The 21,420-nt window shown below is 50.4% G+C and overlaps 1 protein-coding gene across 2 annotated transcripts in view; it reads left to right on the top strand.

Annotated features, from left to right (window-relative positions):
* The first annotated feature begins 204 nt into the window (after positions 1-204).
* The window catches only part of TTC39A (tetratricopeptide repeat domain 39A), a 62,303-nt gene continuing 41,087 nt past the window's right edge, over positions 205-21,420 (top strand). Inside the window, exons 1-2 of one of the 2 annotated variants that reach the window (XM_064281944.1) lie at positions 205-306; positions 21,078-21,182. In XM_064281944.1, the coding sequence (XP_064138014.1) occupies positions 254-306; positions 21,078-21,182 (158 nt within the window). In that variant the 5' untranslated portion in view covers positions 205-253. Of the gene's footprint in view, positions 307-12,686; positions 12,758-21,077; positions 21,183-21,420 lie in introns of those variants that run through there. The other variant, XM_064281945.1, reaches the window with a different exon arrangement.

Raw genomic sequence — 21,420 nt, 5'->3', positions numbered from 1 at the left:
TGGAGAAGCCTGTGTGACCGTGGACAAATCCCTGGGCCGTTTCTCCGTGTGCTCAGTGATGGGTCCAAATGTGTTCGAGATTCCTTGCGGCTGTAAGTGCGAGTGGGTTTGCCCTGGGGACACGGACGCCCAGTTGGGGCGGCGCCTGGCGGGGCAGGAAGGAGCCGCCCGCCCCACGCGCCCCGTCCAGGCGCTGTCGCCGGAGCCACCGCGAGGGGCCGCCCGCGCCCACGTCGGAGTCCAGCCCGCGCCCATGGCCTTTCTGACCGCTTGGAAGGGGGCGGCCTCTGAGAAAAGCGACCGCAGGTACCGAGCAGGGGCGGGGACACGACCGGAGGCGCGGATGGGACGAAGGGGAGGCGGGGGCGCTGGGGATACAGCCGACGGGACAGACAGCAGAGGGGGCGCAGCCGAAGACAGCAGTGTGCCGGCTGCTGGGCGCGGGGTAACGGCCGCCAAGAGCCGCCGCACGGGGCAGCCCGGCGCGCCTGGCACTCCCTTGTGCCTCTGCTTGTGTGTCATCACCCCCCGCGGCTGGACCCTGGGATGAGGGGATGCAGCCCCCAAACACAGCCAGGTCCCACCTTAGCCCCGCTCCCGGTACCGCAACCGGTGGGCTACCTGCTAGGGCAACTTAGGTGAGTTGGAGACCTCAGGGGAGGTTTGGGCAGCTGCCTCTCTGCTCAACCCTGCAGCTCACCCACCTGCTGCTCCTCGTTCTGTGTGAGTGGAGATGTGGGCACCCCGTGTGCCAGGTAAGGTAAGACTATTTCTCTGAGGGCTTCTCCACATCCGGGGACAGCAGCGTGGGGGAAATCCTGGGACCCGGTCCATGCCCCACATGTCCTCCAAGCTCAGCCTTTCAGGGATGTCATTGCCCACCTCCTCCCATGGGTCACCACCCCAGCTGTTCCCAGCTCCTGGATGTGGTATGTCCAGATGTGTTCCCATGAGAAGGGGCAGCCCTGACCTACCCCTCTTCTGAGCTTTGGCCCCCAGATCCTTCATATTACATATTTAAAGATGACCCTGCTACCGCCCTGAGAAGAACAATCCAACTGCCTTCCCCAGGCCTTCATCTGACTGTCCTATGAGCACTGGAACTCTTCAAGCCCCAAGACAAACTCAACATCTTCACCCTCAAACCAGTCCTCCTCCTGAGTCCCCATTTCACGGAATGGTACAGTCATCTACCTCGTTGTCCAAACCCAAAACCTGAGAGTCATCCCTGACACTTCCTTCCCTCACTTTCCATGCCAGTCTCTAAGTCCTCCTGGTTTTATATCCTGAATGTCTCTCTCAAAGCTATTCTTTGCCCTTGGACTACTGCAACAGCCCGTAACATTCCCAGGGCCCCAGTTTCTCCCTTTTCCATGCATCCTTCAGACTGGTCTTTCTAAAGCACAAATCAGACCATGCCATTGTTCTGCTTTAAAAACCTTCCAAGGCTCTCCATCACCTAGAGGCTGAAGTTCAAAGCTCTTAGCCTGGCATTCTGGACCCTCGAGGAGAAAGGCTGTGTCCTGCCCAGGCCCGCTTCCTATCACTCCCTCACCCTCACTCTGTGGCGCTCTCACCACCGTGCTGGTCACGGCTGCCTCTGCCCAGAACGCCATCAATCTCCCCTAACTCATCTCTAAGTTTCAGTTTGAGGTGACCTCTTTTGGAGAGTCTTTCTGACCCCACTCCTAGTTAGGGACAGGGGCTTTCAGGGCTCCTGCATCTCTGCTTCCTTTTTGTGGCTCTGATACAGTCTTTCAATATTGTTGAGCACTGACCATGTTCCAGGCATTGTACTAGGCACTACAGATATGGTGTTACTTCAGACATACAGGTCCCTGCACTCAGACTTTGCCATGTTCTAGTGGAGAGACAGACATCAATAAGTAGGCAAATAAACAAGTAAACATCAGAAATAGATTCTATGCAAGACTTAAAATAGGGTGATGTGATGGACAGTAAAATGTGTGTGTGTGATGTCGCCGTATGGAGGGAGATTGGAGGCTGGAAGACCAGAGGTGAGGCTGGTGTGATGATCCAGGAGAGAGATGCTGGAGTGTGAATTAGGAGGATTGCCGGGTGGGGAGGGGGGAGGCGGGGGAAAGAACTGACAAGAGGTGAATGGGTAGGCTGAAGGGCGAGACCCAAGAATCACCAAGGATGGGAGGAAGGTGAGAGAGTGGGGGAGGGAGAAAGGAGGTCTCTGGCCAAGAAGAGGCCTCTGCATCCTGTGGGCGTGTCTGAGGGAGTGCAATGCCGGCCTGAAAAAGGTGTATGCCTTTATACTTCAGCAGGAACTCGCTGGACACAAATACCTCAGAGAACTCTTCACTCCCAGTTGCCCCCACAGGTTATCACACCTGAGGCTCAAACCCAGGTCTCCATTCTCCCAGCTCAGGACCTGCAACCTCTCCTCCGCCAACCCCTTGTCCACCTCTCTGCCCTGTCCCTAGGGCCTGGCCAAAGGGGAAGGTGCTCAACCCTTGCTCTGCCACTTACGGGCAGTGTGACCTTGTTCAGTTACTTGATCCAAGTGAGCCTCAGTTTACTCAGTTGTAAAGTAATAGCTACTCAGTGAGCTGTGGGAAGACCTAGTGAAATGACACTTGCAAAGTACCTAACAGACAGCCACTGGGACATATTTGGTGTCCAATAAATGTGAGTTCATTTCCTTCTTGGCACTGGTATGAGGTAATCTTTCTACCAGGGTATTTGTATTGAACAGAGGGGATTGTGAAAGACTGAGAAAACCTTTGAGGTTCCAAGGTTTGGGAGCGAATGGTGGGATTCCAGGCACCGGGACTGGGTAGCTGGGAACTGTTACCCAGTACCCAGTGCTGTCGAGTTGATTCTGACTCATAGCGACCCTATAAGACAGAATAGAACTGCCCTATAGAGTTTCTGGGAACTGTTAGGAGAGGGAAATGAGGCTGTTTCTGGTCCCCGTGCATCTTACTCAACCTACAAATAGGGCTCCTTCCTGCCCATACCAGTAGCCCCTGCGCAAGGCTGTTCCTGGGGAGCAGGGTGCTGTCCAGGTAGGAGACAGCACCAGGAACAAAGGTGGCAGAGTGTGTTTGAGAGAGTAGTTAAGTGACAGCTGCTGTGGAGCGAGGAGGCTGGGGACTTCTGAGGCTGCTGTTGACAGAATTCCAGTTTTGTTTTGTATTTTTATTGTGGTAAATATATATGTAACAAAACATTTGCCATTTCAATATTCTTTGCATGTACAATTCAGTGATATTAATTATGTTTATCATGTTGCTCAACTATCACCATTGCCCATTTCCAGATTTTCCTATCACCCTTAACAAGAGCCCCGTGTCCCCTAAGCAATGAGTCTCCCTTTTCCCCTCACTCCTGCCCACCCCTGGTAACCACTGATAAACTGTGGTCTCTATACATTTGCCTATTCTAGATATTTCATGTAAGTGGGATCATACAATTTGTCTTTTTGTGACTGACTGATTTCACTTAGCATAATGTTTTCAAGGTGTATTCATGTTGCAGCATGTATCAGGACTTCACTTCTCTTTATGGTTGAGTAATATTCCATGGTACGTATATATCACATTTTGTTTATCCATTTATCAATAGATTTTGTGGACAGGGCTGCAGTGGACATTTGTGTACAAGTATCTGTTTAAGCTTCTGCTTTCAATTCTTTTAGGTGTATACCTAGGAGTGGAATTGCTGGATTGCATGGTAATTCTACATTTAACTTTTTGCAGAATGGCTACGCTGCTTTCCACAGTGGCTGCATCATTTTGCAACTTCACCAGCAGTGTATCAGGTTGCAGTTTCTCCTATCCTCACCCACACTTGTTATTATCTTTTTTTTTTTTTTTTAATTTCAGTCATCCTACTAGTGTGTCAGTCTTTTTCTTAATCTGAGCTAGAAGAGCTCTCAGATGTGTGCAGGTTGAGAGTTCATAACTTGGTGACCGAACTCCTTGGGCAGCTCTGGGGTCCCTTCCACGGGACTGGGTCTGCCCGTGATACCCATGCTGAGTTTTCAGCTCCGTGATCCTCAGAGTCTGTGAGTGGAAGCGTTTGCGATTTCAGACTTGGGATTTAAAGATTCCGAGGTCCTACAGTGTTGAAGCTTTTGATCCCAGGGTTCTAATGTCTCCACTGTTTGCAAGGGCTGGGCAGCCCACAGAAGGCTGCTGTATGGGGAGGAGAGGGCTGTCACTGGGGAGGCACCTTCTGGCTTCTCAGATCCTCAGTCCCTCATGATTGTACCATGAAAAACCTCCAAGTCATCTTTGTGCCTCTTCATCGATTACAGAAGGATTTAGACTGGGAGCGTTTTTGCTCCTCTCCTGAAGTAAAGGAGAAATAGATTAAGCTGCAATTTCAGTTTGTCAGCATACTACATTTCCAAAATTTTTTCAAATTTGTGACTTCGGTTGCTTGAGTTGCTCTGTCCTTCCCCTGAAAATTTCTGCTTTTCACCTCAGTTTATGCTGCGATCAGCTTCATTCTCCTCCTAATGCGCAGCCTCCTTCTCTGCACAGCTGCCAGCAGCTTCCAAGCTCAAGTGCTGGGACAATAAGATGATCCAGTTAAAAGCACTCTGGACCTGAGCAGGCTGACTTTGGATCCCGGCTCTGCCACCTTTTAGCAATATGACTTTGGACTTTTAACCTCTCTGTGCAGCAGTTTCCTCATCTGTAAAATGAGGATCTAGTTAGAACGTGCCTTACAGAGTTCTTGCAGGATTGCATGATTTAGTTTATGTAAGGCACTGTGTCTTAGTCATCTAGAGCTACTGTAACAGAAATACCACAAGTGGGTGGCCTCAGCAAAGAGAAATTTATTCTCTCACAGCTTAGGAGGCTAGAAGTTCAAAACCAGGGTGCCAACTCCAGGGGAAGGCTTTCTGTCGGTGTTGGCTCTGGGGAAAGGTTCTTGTCATCAGTCTTTCCCAGTTGAGGAGTTTCTCATTGCAGGAACTCCAGGTCCAAAGGATGAGCTGTTCTCCTGGCTCTTGTTTCTGGGATGAGGTTCCCGTGTCTCTCTACACCTCTCTTTTATATCTCAAAAGAGACTGTGCCACCACTCTGGCTAGGGAGGGCTTGCTGTCTCCAGATTAATAGATGAGGAAACCGAGGCCCAGGGAGGTGAAGAGGGTTGCCTTGGATTATGGTGGAGAAGCTAGAATTCAGAGCTGAGCCTCCTGTCCCCACCACTGTACCACACTACCTCCCTTGGAAATGGCTTCAGTAGCTCCTCACACCTTCTCAAATGCATAGATATTCAGGTTTTCTTTCTACTACCAAATACGTACTTTTCTATGCTGCTTCCTTTCATATTCTCCCACATTCATTCATGTAACAAACATTTATTGAGCACCTACTATGTACCAGGCACTGTTCTAGGCACTAGAAATATACTGGAGAACAAAGCCCAAAAAACAAAAACAAAAACCTGTCTTTGTGGAGCTTAGAGACAGAGAATAAATGAATAAGCAAAATATACCCAGCTGCTGTCAAGTCAGTTCTGACTCATGGTGACCCTGTGTGTGTCAGAGTAAAACTGTACTCCCTAGGGTTTTCAGTGGCTGATTTTTCAGAAGTAGATCGCCAGAGCTTTTCTTCTGAGGTGTCTCTGGGTGGACTCAAACCTCCAACCTTTTGATTAGCAGCGGAGCCTGTTAACCCTGTGCACACCCAGGGACTCCTGCAAAATATAAAAAAAAAAAAAAAAAGAGGTCAAATAACAATAGGTGTAATGCAGGGCAAAGGAACCCCTAGGGGTGGGGATTCAATTTTAAATAGAATGGGCAGGAAAGGCTTCACTGCAAAGGTGACCTGTGAGCTGAGACTTGAAGAAGGTGAGTGAATATCTGAGGCAAGAGTACTCCAGGCAGAGGGAAGAGCAAGTGCAAAGGGCCTGAAGTGGGGGTGTGCCTGGCATGTTTGGAGAAAAGCAAGGAGGCCTGAGTAGCTGAAATAAGAGAGAGAATAAAGGGAGATGGTGTCGGAGAGATAATAGGGGTGCAAGTCACACAGGGCCTCCTGAGCCACGTGAAGACTTTAGCTTTTATTCTGGGCAAGTGGGAGCCACAGTGGGCTTCTGAGAAGAGGAGTGGATGTGATCTGACCTGAGTGTCAAATATGTCTGGTGCTTTGTGGAGAACAGATAATAAGGGGAAGGATGAGAGCAGAGAAACCAGTTAGGAGGCAGTTGAATAATACAGGTGAACAAACTCTTTGTAAACACAATTTGAATACCTGCAGAATAGTTAGCCCTATACATTCACTATAATTCATTGAACTAATCCCTTATTGATGGGCATTTAGTTTGTTTCCAGTTGTATTCATACTATAGAAAACACTGTGATGAACATCCTCACACCATAAATCTTTGTCTGAATCCGTGATTATTCTCGTAAGACAGGTTTGCTGCCCAGGTGTTACTGGGTCATCTTCCTAGGGCTTCCAATCCCTAATTCCATTCGCCCTTCAGAAAGGTGGCCCCACTTTCCACCTCCACCTCCTCCTGGCCCGGCAGTGCATGAGGTAGCACATCGGTCCCACAGGTCTGTCGTAAGTGTCCAGTGGTCCTGGCCAGGTCTGGGTGCACATCTTATGGAAAACGCCTCTGCTCAAGGCAGCCTTGCAAGATTCCAAAGCCCTTTTGGGTCCATTTGCTTCTTTAATGCTCACAGCAATCCTGTCATCCCTGTTTTATAGGTGAGGAAACTAAAGCTCAAAGACTAATACTAAGGCCTTATTCCCAAGTACTGAAAGCAGACAATACCAGGAGATGTTTACCTGTGTTTTATTGACTATGTTAAGGCATTCAACTATGTGAATCATAATAAATTATGGATAACAGTGCGGAGAATGGGAATTCCGGAACACTTAAGTGCGCTCATGACAGCCCTTGCTCTGTCATTTGAACAGAACAAGGGGATACCGATTGGTTTAAAGTCAGAAAAGGTGTGTGTCAGGGTTGCGTCCTTTCACCATACCTATTCAATCTGTATGCTCAGCAAATATTTCGAAAAGCTGGGCTATATGAAGAATGCGGCATCAGAATTGGAAGAAGACTCATTAACAACCTGCGTTATGCAGATGACACAACCTTGCTTGCTGAAAGTGAAGAGGACTTGAAGCACTTACTGACGAAAATCAAAGACCACAGCCCTCAGTATGGATTACACCTCAACGTAAAAAAAAAAAAAAAAAGGAAACAAAAATCCTTACAACTGGGCCAGTAAGCCACATCATGATAAAAGGAGAAAAGATTGAAGCTGTCAAGGATTTCATTTTATTTGGATCCACAATCAATACCCATGGAAGCAGCAGTCAAGAAACCAAAAGACACATTGCATCAGGCAAAATGGCTGAAAAAGACCTCTTTAAAGTGTCGTAGGAAAGCCTGGTGGCGTAGTGGTTAAGTGCTACGGCTGCTAACCAAAGGGTTGGCAGTTCGAATCCTCCAGGCGTTCCTTGGAAACTCTATGGGGCAGATCTACTCTGTCCTATAGGGTCACTATGAGTTGGAATCGTCATGACAGCACTGGGTTTGGTTTGGGTTTAAAGTGTTGAAAAGCAAAGATGTTACTTGAGGACTAAGGTGCACCTGACTCAAGACTTGGTGTTTTTAATTGCCTCATATGCATGTGAAAGCTGGACAATGAAAAAGGAAGACAGAAGAATTGACACCTTTGAATTGCGGCGTTGGTGATGAATATTGAATATATCATGGACTGCCAAAAGAACAAACAAACCTGTCTTGGAATAAGTACAACCAGAGTGCTCCTCGGAAGCAAGGATGGCCAGACTTCGTCTCACATATTTTGGACATGTCATCAGGAGGGATCAATCCCTGGAGAAGGACATCATGCTTGGTAAAGGAGAGGGAGGGTCAGCAGAAAAGAGGAAGACCCTCAATGAGATGGACTGACACAGTGACTGCAACAATGGGCCCAAGCATAGCAACAATTGTGAGGATGGTGCAGGATGGGTCAGTGTCTCGTTCTGTTGTGCATAGGGTCTCTATGAGTCGGAACCGACTTGATGGCACCTAACAACAACAATAACATTCCAAGTACATTATGTGTACTAACTCATTTAATCCTTAAATCAACCCAGTGAGGTTGGTATCACCATCATCCCCATCTCAAAGGTGAAGTACCTGCCCCAGGTATCAGAGCTGACTCTCAAACCTGCTCTCAGAACCACTCCCTTACCCTGCCTCAAGTGAGTCAAGTGACTTGCTTTGAGCTGCCCAGTGAGGAAGCGGTGGGGCCAGGACTCCATGTAGATTTTCCTAGCTCTACAGCCTAAATTCTAACCCCAGCAGGATGCAGCTCAGTGCCTGAAACCCTTCATGAAAGCTCTGATTCTTTCAATCAAAACTGATCTTGGCCGCTGTGCCTGGCCCAGACTCCTCCCTCAGACTACCCTTGGCAGCTCCTGGGGGCCAGAATTCGGTAGAAGAGCCCAGATATAAGAATCAAGAACCTCGAGGAGGGAAGGCCCTTGAGATCCTGGTCTAAACTACTCTCCCCTTTTTATTTGGTGGGAAGAAGGAAACTAAAGGGCCAGAGGAGCCAATAATTTGCTTAACGTCACACAGCTAGTGGGGGGCGGAGTCAATGGGAGGGAGGAAGCCTGACCAGGGAGCAGACCTAGATCCTCCCCTCCTCCCTCACAGGGAATATGTAAGAGATGTGACTGTCACAGCCCTCTTGGAGGATGGGCCTGCTCACTGGTGAATTATTAACAAGCCCGAGCCTGTAACCCAATGGGTGAGGCTCACTCACTTTAAGGGGAGCTCTGGGCTGGCAGGGACAACAGATGGAGGGGCAGGAAAAGGCCTGGGGGCAGGGACTGTGAAGGGGGCTGAGAAAGGGGAAAGGGATACAGGGGTCTCCCCAGTAATGCTCAGTAACCCTCACAGCATCCCTGAAAGGGTGAGGCTATTATCCCAGGTTTACAGATGGGAAGACTGAGGTTCAGAGAGGTAGAAGCTGAGCTGAGAAGTAACCTAAGGCTGACTTCACAACTTAAGCTCTTTCTATGTAACTACATTGCTTTTCACATGTTTGAAGCCCCCATCTCTATGACACCCTCCTATTCCATGTTCCAGCTCCTTCCTCTCTTCTTTCTCCTTTTCCTGCAGGATAAGGAGTCTAGACCTGGGTTCAAACTATGGCTAGCCCTTGGTCCAAGTCACGTGTGAACCTACAGGATAGGAGGTATAGCTACTATGGACCTTTCCAGGTTGTTCTGAGGTTTTACTCAACAGATGTTTGTTGAGGGCTTTCTTGGGCTGAGATGGCACAGGTGAGGGCAGCCCATGGAGGCCCTCAGGGCGGGGGGAGGTCCCAGTGATTTGTGTTTGCTGCTTGGGGAGGGAATGAGGGGGGAAAGCAGGCCTAGCTTCTCCCAGGTGTGGAGTACCAGGAGACAGGTCCCCTGACAGGGGAGGGAGGGACCCAGAACTAAGGATGTTCTCCTTGTTCCTGAAGCTTGGCTGACATTTCAAGGTGGGGATGGGCAGGTGGCTTGAGCAGGGTCACCTGGGTAGGCAGGCGGAAATGATGGTGATGACTCACAGGCTCCCCAGGGGTGGGACTTGGCCAGAGCTCCTGGAGGCCGGGAATGATCTGGTGGGGCCCTTCTGAAGGGTGGGCCACTTGATGCTCTGACTCACCAGGTGAGTGGCTCCATCATCATTGCCACTTGTGGTGTGGGAGAGTTCCAGCTCTGAAGGCAGCACTGCTGCTTACCTTGCTGAGCCTCAGTTTTCATCTGTAAAATGGGGAGAATAATAGTATCTACCTCCCCCCCACCCCATTACCATCATACTTGTTGCTGTCGAGTCAATTCCGACTCATAGTGACCCTACAGAACAGAGTAGAACTGCCCCATAGGGTTTCCAAGGCTGTAGTCTTTATGGGGCAGGCTGCCACATCTTTCTCCCATAGGGAGGCTGGTAGGTTCAAACTGCTGACCTTTTGGTTGGCAGCCGAGTAATTAACTGCTGCACCACTAGGGCTCCTTATCATCATCATAGCACTTGCATTAGCACTATGCCACAGGCCAGGCACTATTCTAGGCACTTTACGTCTAGTAATTCCTAAGCCTCACAACAAACTTTTGAGGTAGGTAGCATTGTTATTCCCACTTTACAGATGAGGAAACTGAGGCTTAGAGAGGTGGGCAAATTTGAGAATTAAATGAGACAATCCATGTTATAAACTTTACACCATGTCTAGCACATAAACCCGTTGCCACTGAGTCGATTCCGACTCGTAGCAACCCTGTAGAACTGCCCCATAGAGTTTCCAAGGAGCGCCTGATGAATTCGAACTGCCGACCCTTTGGTTAGCAGCCGTAGCACTTAACCACTATACCACCAGGGTTTCCGTCTAGCACATAAAAAATGAACGTCATCCAATATTACAGTAATTACCCCAGAAGTAAACTGTAAAGTGCTGGGCCCAGTGTTAGTGTTTGGTGATTAGTCAGGCACCCTACATCAGGCACTGGGGACAGAGATGAATCTGACCAGGTCCTACCCTCAAGAAGCTCCCAGTCTGATGGAAACAGTCACATATGAGCCATACTCCTCACCAAAGCTCCCTCCTCCCCCCGCCACACACACACATATACCAAAACAGTGACATCCCAGGGTGACTGGGGTAGGTCAGAAGGGCCAGGAGGCAGTGGGTGACCAGGAAGCCCCTGACCCAGCCAGGGAAGGAGGGCCTCCTGGAAGAGGCAACCTCTGAACTGAAACCTACAGGATGAATAGGAATTTTGGCATATGGCAGGTTCTTGATAAATGTTGGTCAAATTCAGAGATTTACCTTGAAGCAACTGCAGCTTAAGCTTTATGACCTGTCATTTGCATGCCCCCTTCAAAGGCCCTGGGAGGGCCCTAACAATTTTATATTGTTAAATTGTGTTCTTTTTTAAAAAGAAGACTCCAGTTATAAGCTTCTGGATCTACCCGTGGTCAAATGAATAAATAATAAGTGACAAGGGAGGAAGATGTGTTCCAGGCAGAGCGAACAGCATGTGCAAACCACCTAGATAAAAACCTCCATACCCCATCCAGCCTCATCACCAGAACTGCTTTTTATACACATTACTGGTCTTCTCACCAGCTGCACAAACCCCAGCTGTCATCAGTGTGCCCTTGCCCACCTCCATGCCTTCAGCCACGCTGTCCCCCATCTGGTACAACCTCTACATTACATCACTGTGTTTAAACAATATAAACTTCGGGGATCACCTCTGTTCCCACCTCCTCCAGGAAGCTCCCCAGACTCCTCTGGCCTATGTGGTCATCTCCCTCATCTGGATTCCTACAGCTGATAGTAGATGTCATCATAGCCTGCCCCTTGTTAATTATCTTTTCTGTGCCTACGCCTGAGAATCCCAGAGGTGGGATGATCCTTCTAAGTGAGCATCTGGCTTCTGCTGGCATATGAGCAGGAGAGGGAACTTGCTTCCTTTCCAGGCAGCTGTTTATATTTAAACAGCAACCTCTCAAATCTGCCAACCTGCCAGGCTCCCCTGGGACCTGGTCCAAGTCCTCTGCCCACCTCTTTCCACCTCTGTAGGCTGCTCTCTCCTGCTTCCTGGTGTGACATCCTGGAGCTCAGGGCTGATCCAGGGAGCTGGAGTCCCTCCTCCTTCTGTCCCCTGCCTTCGTGAAGGGACAGCTGTAATGGCAGCCACGTGTTGTGATGAGTCATGATTAAGAGCATCTGGGGCCTGGAGGTGGTGGCTGGTTAACTCCTCAGCCACAGACCAAGTCAACTTCAGCCCTGTTCCTAGACACCACCTCCAGGCTGGGTGTACAGCGGCATCTGGGATTGTTGTGGGGACTCAAGGGAGAGGAGACCAAAAGGACAAGGGACAGATGTGTGAGCTTTGAAGTCAGGAGGGCTGGGTTCTAATCCTAGTTTGCCACTTTAGGAGAATGGCCCTGGGCAAGTCACATAAATGCTCTGTGCCTTGGTTTCCCCATCTGTAAAATGGCGGTTATGGGACTTACTTGAGAAGGCGTGTTTGAACTCCTGGCTAGCTGTGAGTACTAAACCGGTTATTTCCCGCCTTCTGGTCTTCCTCTGGCTCAGTCAGTGGGCAAGTGGGTGGGATCAAAATCCTAGCCTGACGCGAGCCTGTGTCTTTCTCAGTATGCATGTCCCCCATCATCAGTGCACCCGAGAGTAAGCCGATGAAGGCTCAGGGGGGCCGCTGCAGGGCAGGAGCTGTGGGGGAGGGCGAATGACAGGCAGGTGGCCCACAGGGCTAGGAAAAGAACTTTCTGGCCTCAAATAGTTGGGGCTGTCCAAGGAGAGCGAGTTCCCTGGGTGTGCGCGCAGAGGGTACTCTGGCATTGGCTCGACACACCTGGAGTGCCCGGAGATCTTACCTGTCCGAGCAAGAAGGGGGAGCAGCCGGGACTGCCCAGAGCAGGCCGGGCCGAGGTCTCCCCCCAGCTCTGCCCGAATCTCCCGTTGGGTGCGGGCGGGCGGCGGCCATGGCCCCACTGCGCAGGTGGGCAGACGGAGGCCCGGCCGGGCCCGGCCCGGCCCCGCCGCCTTCCCCGCCCCCGGCGCGCCCCTCCCCGGCCTCCGCATCGGCGGCTCGGTCGCACAGCGCCCGGCTCCGGGTTCCGGCGGCAGCACCTGGGCCGCGGCTGGCGTCCGGTGGGGGCAGCGCTGCCCGCCCCCTTCCGCGATGACCACGGCCGGCACCCCGGGCGGCCTGCCCGCGGGGTAAGTGCGCCGCGGGGGCAGCGCCCGGGGGCGCAGGCCTGGGCGGGATGGGGCTCGGGGCGTGGGGCGGGCGCCGCACCAGGCCTCCCCTGCGCCACCCACCCCGCGGCCCGCACTGCGGCTGCCAGCCCCCTGCCCGGCGGCACAGCGCCCCCCACCCGCCCGGGCGGGTGCCGCCGCCGCCGCTGCCGCGTCGGCTGGGGAGCGTGGGAGGGGGGCTGCGGAAACTCCGCCAAGGAGAGCGGAGGTGCTGGGGACCTTGGGTGGGCCACTCCCCCTCTGGCTCCCAACTTTCTCTTGAAGCTGTAGTAACAGCCACATTTGCAGCCGCCTTCCCCCCTCGTGGCGTTTCCACCCTGTGGGGTGGGCACTGTTATTATCACCCCCATTACAGATGAGGAAAGTGGGGAATAGCTCTTAAGTGGCCTGTCTTCGGCCACCAGGAAGTGAAAGGTGGGGTTAGGATTTAAACCCACCTCAGTCTGATGCCAGAGCCCCCCACCCGGAGGCCACACTGTCTTCGGGGGTATTTAGGGAGAGTTAAAGGGCTAAAGTATGAATCTGCCTGGCCCTTCGGGTGCAGAGGGACCCGGGTGGTAAAAAGTGGGCGTTGTCACTGTCAACACAGATCTCCTGCCTGCCCCCAGCCCTACTCCACAGAGGCACCCTGTAGGACTGCAAAAGGGCCTCTGTAACAGTGACAGCTGCTTGTTTCAGGGAGCCCTTGAGCAACTCACTGCTTTTCCAGGCCCCAGTGGGTAGGAGGTGGCTTCTGGGAGCCCTAACTGCTGGGAGGCTGCTGGGCAGAAATTCTGCCCAGGTGAGCTGGGAGGGGTGCCCCCCCCCCCCGCCTGAAACCTCACCACCGGGGACAATATTTGCCAAGGGCCTCAGGTTGACACGTGAACAGGAAGGTGACCAGGCTGTTGCCAGCCAGCAGCTGGAGGCCTCCAAAGAGCGTGCATATGTGGCCAGGGCTGGGGGCTTGGAAGCTGGGTCAATTGGAACACTCTGACCTGGTTGAGTCTTGCCTTGACCATTTCGTTGGGTGGCTTTGGCCAAGTTCTTTACCCTCCATAGGTTTCTAATCCCTCCTATGAAAAATACAGGCAGGCTGCGCTGGCTGCAAGGAGCCCTGGTGACGTAGTGGTTAAGAGCTTGGCTGCAAACTGAAAGGTTGACGCTTTGAAACCACCAGCTGCTCCATGGGGGAAAAATGTGGCAGTCTGCTTCTGTAAAGATTAGAAACCCTATGGGGGCAGTTACTCTGTCCTATAGGATCACAGTGAGTCAAAACCAACTTGACTTGATGGCAACAGGTTTTTTTGTTTTGTTTTGTTTTGTTTTGCAAGGGGGCTGTCTACTTGCTTCCATCTCTAGGCTGAAGCCTTATAAATCTGGACCCTGGTTAGGTCCCTCTTGCCTAGCCCTGACTGAGCATCACCTGGTTGGTTCAGGGAAGTGGTTTCCAGGAGAGAATTCGGGTGTGGAAGAGGCACCTACCAAATAATTGTAGACTCCCAGGCTGGAAGCCACATTCACCCCTTTTCTTTACACCCAGGCATCCATGCCTGAGTCCCCTCTACAGCCCCCTGACTCCTCTGGCCCCAGCTATGTGCCTCCAGGGCAGTAAGCTCTTCAGTGGGCGCTTCCTTCAGCACAGGCAGGTCTTCTTCATACAGAACCTGCCTCTGCACACTATGGGATCTTTCTCTTACTGAGGCCTCCAGTGCCATCTGCCCCTGGTCTGTGCCATCTGGTGAAGTCTGACCAGAACAGGGCCGAAGCAGGACCATCCCCATCTTCACCACAGACACTTATTCAGTCACTCAGCAAACACTCACGGACGTTTCCTCTGGGCCCAGCCCTAGGCATGAGGGTCAGTGGTGAACAAACAAGCCTTATATCTCTACCACTTTTAAAATTATGAAGTGATTTAAGTCTTCAGAAAAATATGGCAAAAAATAAAAGGAACTCTTATGCCCTTGCCACCCAGCTTTGTCAGATATTAACATTGTGCCCTTTTCTTTCATATTCTTTTCAAGAAATGGACCATGGCAGAGCTGGTTGAAGCCCCTGTGGCCCTCCCGCCAACTCCTTCCCTTTCCAGAGATAATCCCCACCCTGAACTCTGGGTTTGTTATTTCCATGCCTATTTCTATTCATTCGCTGAGTGTGTCAATGTCTAAGAAAATATCTAGTTTATTCTTACTTTAAAGTTTTATATAAAATGGAGTTGTATAGTATGTATCATTCTTCAGCTTGTTTTTTTCTCACTCAACATTAGGTTTCTGAGATTTAGCATTGTTGATACTTGCAGCTTTGCTCCCCACTTTGCCTGATGTGTGGGTACAGCACCATATGTAGAGACTCCATTTATGTATTTATCCTTCATGGACGTTGGGGCGGTCCCTGATATCTTGCCATTCAAACAGTGAATATTCAAACAGTGAATGTCTTGCTCTTTAAACAGGCTTCCTAAGGTGCCACCTAGGAGTGGAATTGCCAGGTCATTAAAAAAAAAAAAAAAAGGAATTGCCGGGTCATAAGGTATAAAAAAAACCCAAACCAAATCCATTGCTGTCAAGTTGATGCCAACTTACAGCAACCCTATAGGATAGAGTAGAACTGCCTCATAGTGTTTCCAAGGAGCAACTGGTAAATTCAAACTGCTGACCTTTTGGTTAGCAGCTGAACTCTTTACTGTGCCACCAGGGCTCTCCTAGGATATGTGCACTCAATTTTTTGTTATTTAATTTTATTATAAAAGGCGTGCTGCTTGATAAGGGAAATGATGAAAGTATATCATCTTAGAAAAAATAACAATTGTTAATATTTCCTGAGTACTTCTGCTTTACTTTGTCTTAGTCTGTCCTCACAGAAGCCTGGGAGGTAGGTACATCATTCCCATTTCACTGAGGAGGAAATTGAGGCACCCAGAGGTTGAAGAACTTCCCCAAAGTTATCCAGCAAGTAAGTTGCAGAGCTGCAACTTGAGTCTAGGGCTGTCTGCTTTCAAAACTCTTGAAGGCCACGCCACACCACTCCATGTCACATAGCATTCAGCTTACTCCAAGGATGGGTGGTCACCCTGCGGCAGGGGGAAACTTCTTGTGCAACTAAGGAGGACTCTTTGGACAGAAGGTCACAATCATATTTGCAAATGAGAAAGGTCACTTTGGAAGCAGTGGGTAACCGTGGAAAGGTTGCTTCACCCTCTGAACCAAAGTTCCTGCCTGAATGGTGGAGCAGGCATTAAAGGCCAGCTCTGCCAGCCTCCGGTCTGCTCACTGAATGACTTTGCTGCCCTGCTTCGTTTTCACACACCACCTAACCCTGCGCCAGTGTCCTGGTGGCCACAGGGTCTCCCGACTAGCCAGTTCTGCTCTTCCATCCCTGAAGAAGTGGCTTCCCAGCAGCCCACGGCAGGGTTGTGGGAAGGAAAGAGAAAGTTGGGGTGGCTGCAGGCTGCCAGCACCCCCTCCCACCCTCCAGCCCCCTTCGCACCTTGGCCTCAAATGTTGGTGGAATCTGAATGGGAGATCAGATACCCTGTTCCATCTCTCCCCCACACTCAGCCACAGCTTCTGTTTGCAGTCACCAGCCCTGCTCCAGGCTCCATCCTCCACGCTCCCTCATCCCAGAACCTCCTCCAGCCCTATTCCCCAGGGCTTACTAGAGAGGCCACCATCACCACTCAGGAGCTCAGGAATGTATGTAGCCTGGGCCCAAGTGGCCCAAACAGTTAAGCACACCACTACTAACTGAGAGGTTGGCAATTCAAACCCACCCAGAAGTGCCTTGGAAGAAAAGCCTGGCTATCCACTTCCGAAAGTTCTCAGCCTTGAAAACTGGAGCAGTTCTACTCTGCACACGTGGGGCTGCCATGAGTTAGAATCGATTCACAGCAACTGGTTTAATGGATTTTGGTCCTGTGCCCTAGTGGTGCAGTGGTTAAGAGCTCAGCTGCTGGCCAGAAAGTTGGCTGTTCAAATCCACCAGCCACTCCTTGGAAACCCTGTGAGGCAGCCCTACTCTGGCCTATAGGGCCACTATGAGTTGGAATCTACTGGCCAGCAACAGGTTTTTAGGGTGCCCTGGAGCAAAAAGGCACAGGGGAGCCTGTGGAAAAGTGGAGGGGTTGGGAAAGGTTTGACTCTGGGTCTTGCTTATGCAGAAAGCATCTCTGTCTTCTCTCAGGCTCCTGGGAGGAGCCAGACCAGGTTCCTGTCTTCACTTCCTTATCTGTGGAATATAGATAAGAGTGCCTGCCTCTTGGGGTTAGTGGGAGGATTGAGTGTAATACTACAGGCATCAGTTTAGATAATTTGAAGTGATATTCTTGGGGTAGATGATGGGGTGGTTGTTAATGCCATTATTAAATCAAATGTGGCCAATGTCCCCAGCCAGCTGGGATGCCCCAGCCTCACCCCTCCACTTAGCAGGCCTCTTGTCATGAGTCGGAAGCAACCCAACAGCAGCTGGTTAACTGGTTACAGAACCTGTTTCCAGGTCTGCAGACTGCTTGTGCCTCCTCCAAACTGTGCTACCCTGCTTCCAGGCCTTTTGCTTCTGCTGTCTCCTCTGCTTGAACTTTTTTCCATCTTGTCCTCCAGTCAGTGCCATCTCCTGCAGAATGCTTTTTCGAGGCCCCAGCCCCACACCCAAGCTCAGTCAGGGGCTGCCTCTGGGCCCCTTCAGCTCCCAGTGATTTCCATTATCACACCCCTCATGACACTGATTGTCATTGTCTCTCTCTGGTCTGCCCTTCCTGCAGACGACAAGCTCCTCAAGGGCAGGCCCAGGTTCCCAAAGCCCAGCCCCAGGCCTGGCCCAGAGTGGGAGATCAGTGGGTGCTTGTGAGAGGGAAGATGAGAGGAAATCTGGCCCAGAGCCTGCCCTGAAGGAGCCCCCAGGCTTGCGGGAGGTCTTAGAGAGGGGGTACGTGTCTCTGTGCTGTCTGTCCTTTGAGCTATGCATCTTTCTGTCTAGGTAGACCAAGGGGCAGAACCTCTTCCTTGGTGGGGTGGAGGTGGTGGTGGTGTGTCTGCAGAAATGGAATGCTGGCTCTTGGCTCTGGAATTGTTAGGGATGGACACAAGTCAGGGCAATGGACTTGAGGACTCTCTAGAGCTGGGCTGGTGGGCACTGGCACAGGCAGAAACTTGGGTGAGAGCCTAAGCTTGGGCATGTGACCTTGGCCAAATGACCTCCCCTCTGGAAACCCTGGTGGTGTAGTGGTTAAGAGCTAGGACTGCTAACCAAAAGGTCGGCAGTTCAAATCTACCAGGCGCTCTTTGGAAACCCTATGGGGCAGTTCTACCCTGTCCTTTCGGGTCACTATGAGTCAGAATCGACTCAACAGCAACAGGTTTTTTTTTTATTTCTGTGCCTCAGTCTCCTCATCTGCAATGAGGGTAATAATCCTACTTCACAGCGCATTGCCAGGGCACAAGGAGAGAATGCCTGTTAAATAATCAATGCCTCTTCACTGATTAAGTAATTCACCAACTCATCCAACAGAGGTGAATTAAGCCCCTGCTAGGTGCCTGTCACTAGGCTAAGTCCGGGGGCAGAAAGGGGTCATGGAGAGTGGGGCAGGGGCTGCTTCAGGTGGGGCTTTTAAGGCCATGGAAAGGAACTTGGTCTTTATCCTGAGAGTAATGGGAAGCTACCAAAGGATTTTAAGTCCAGGAGTAACATGATCAGATTTGGGATTTGAAAAGATTGCTTTGGATATTAGGAGAGAGATGCCTCCAACATTATTCCTTAAAAAAAAAAGTTACCTAGATGCTGGATGGGTTACAACAAACATCTTTTTAAAAGCATTCCTGAACTCCCAGGAAAGCAACAAAAATCCCCTCAAGCCGAGAATGGAGGAGCCGAAATCAGGCTAGTAAACAAGATGAAGTTACAGCAACCTCGGGTTTTCACAGCCACTCAAAGGATGGAAGACAAGATCTTGGGTCTATACAATGTGAGGAGTTGGCACTTAACTCACCCCCCGCCCAACCCAGCATAGATCTGGGACTTTCAAAGGGCTATACTCTCAGCGAATTGAGGGATTGACCAGAAAAAATATCCACCCACCCGCAAAGGAAGACGATAGGGGAGACAATCGTTCTGGTGGAAGAGAAAGGCTTCCCAGAAAATGGTGACTATTGGTTTGTCTTCACACAAATTTAGGGTTTGAATACACACTACCTTTGTGGTCCTGGAAATTTTAAACTAAAAAGTAACTTTAAGTGGTCTCAAGGTGGTAGTGCCAGAGGAAACCTGGACAGAGGAAATTCCTCTCTGGAGGAACGTGTCCTTATATTTGGGATCAGGCAGGGATGAGCTCGTGGTCTAAAATTACCAAACACACAAGGAAACAAGCCACTGTGAGCTGCAGGCACCAGAGAGCAGAATTAGTTCCCCTGAGAGTCTAAGATGCTAGAATACAAATACTTTTTTAAAAATGTGTAAAGAAATTAAAGCTGGACTTGGAACCATAAGCAAGGAACAAAATACTGTCCAAAATGACCAAGTGGATTTGAAAAAGAACCAGGTGGAATTTCTGGAAATGAAAAACCATCATTGAAATTAAAAACTCAGTAGATGGGATAAGTAGACCAGACATGCCTAAAGAGAAAATTAGTGAAATGAAAGATCTAAAGAAATTACTCAGAATCTAGCAAAGAGATGACAAAGAAGAGACTTAAGAGTCATGAAATGTAAAATAAAAAGGATTAAAAGAGGAGAGAAGGGATAGCAGGGAGTAGGAGTGGAAGGGGAGCCTTCCAACAGACCTGGGTAAAGGTTATAGAGGCCTGGACTGGAGATAGCAGTGAGCATAGAAGGGGGTGGATGAAGAGTTGTTCAGAAGGTAGAATTGACTGAGTTTAGTGATGGATTGAGGAGCCCTGGTGGTACAGTGGTTAAGAATTTGGCTGCTAATTGAAAGGCTGATGGTTCAAGCCCACCAGCTGCTCTATAGGAGAAAGCTACAGCAGTCTACTTCCATAAAGCTTTAAGCCTTGGAAACCCTGTGGGGCAGTTCTACCCTGTCCTATACAGTTGCTTTGAGTTGGAATCGATTCAATGGCAGTCTTCTGATAGATGATTATCGGATTTCTGATCTGAGAAACTGGGTAGAGGGGGTGTCATTTACTTAGATGGCAAAGACTGGAGAGAACAGATTTGGGTGGATGAATAAGACACATGTTTCAGTGCCTGGGGAGATCCTCTGAGGGATCACAAACGATGAGACATTAGAGCTGGGCCTCAAGGTATGTGTAGGAGTTTACCAGGTGGAGAAGAGACTTTATCTTAACAGATTATTGCGGAAAAAGATCTCCCTTTATTGAGGTCATCAAGGTCTTTTCTGGAACCCTCGCTTACTCAAAAGAGGCCCCTTGAGAAGAGGTGTTCTCAAAACCATCAGGTGGACCGGACTTTTGGGACCTCCTAGTTTCATCTCACATGTTTCAGATGGGGAAGCTGAAGCCCAGAAAGGGCACGGTTTTGCCCTCCTAGCCTTAGACTCTTTCTTTCCCCCTTCCTTCCCTCCCTCCTTTCCTTCCTTTATCTAACAGATATTTATCAAAAGTTTACTCTAAAGCAGATACTAGATGCTGAGGATACAGCAGTAAACAAAACAGTAATTCCTGCCATATTTTACTGGAGGGAGATGGACAATAAGTACAAAAAAAAGTAAAAAATATAATATGTCAGAGGGCAATAAGAGCAGCAGAGAAGCATAAGGACTGGAAGGGGGTCAAAGTGTATTGTTCTGGAGTGCCACTAGGAAGCTAACTCCTGAGCATGAAAGGCGCTGAGCTGCTCTTACAGGCCCACTGCCCCCTGCAGCCCATTGTGACAGTGTCTCTGGGGTTCTAGAGCTCAGGTGGGCAGGAGGCCTAGAGAAGGAGGTGGTGGAGAGCGACTGAAGTGGGATTTAGTGGGTGGGCTGCACCCCCCAAGGGGGGCAGCATAGCCCAATGGGTCAGAAGGGCCACAAAGATTCCCTTTACCCTTGTGCAGGGTAAGATAAATTTTTTCTTGAGGCCTGTCTGCCCTCTGTCCATGGCCCCTCACCCCACCCTGTGCCACCAGGTCTTGGGTGACACCCCATTTTTTCTCTTCTTCCCATCCTTGGGAACACTTAGAGAGGGGTCCAGGTTGTCCCTCTGTCCCAGTGAGCAGTGGGCAGCCCAAGGAGCTCATGACACGCATCGCAGGCTGCCCAGGGAGATCGAATGGGGCTCTGTGAGGCTCTGTTCTGGCCAGGAAGTGGGCTGGGGGCTCCAGGGTCACACCCCAGTGTCTCTCCCTTCAGGACATCCGTGAGCAGCCTCCATGAGGCACTGGACCAGTGCATGACTGCCTTGGATCTCTTCCTCACCAACCAGTTCTCTGAAGCACTCAGCTACCTCAAGCCCAGGTAAGGCTTAAGTGCAGGCTGGGGGGTGGGGTGGAGCAAGTGGCTGGCGTGTGTGCACCGTGTAAGTTTGTGAGTGTCACGTGTGTGTGTGTAAGCCTGTGTGTAGGGACGGGGAGTGTTGGGTCACGGAGAAACAAAGGTTTTGTGTGAGAGGAACCCTGTGTAACTGAAGTCCTCAGCCTTCTGGGTCACCCTGACTCTTGAGAGTCCCATAAAAATGGCTCTGTCTTCCCATCTC

Source organism: Loxodonta africana, chromosome 3 (genome assembly GCF_030014295.1).
Source record: "Loxodonta africana isolate mLoxAfr1 chromosome 3, mLoxAfr1.hap2, whole genome shotgun sequence".
NCBI lineage: Eukaryota > Metazoa > Chordata > Mammalia > Proboscidea > Elephantidae > Loxodonta > Loxodonta africana.
Note: the sequence above shows the minus strand (reverse complement) of the source record. Positions and strands in the feature narration are given on the sequence as shown.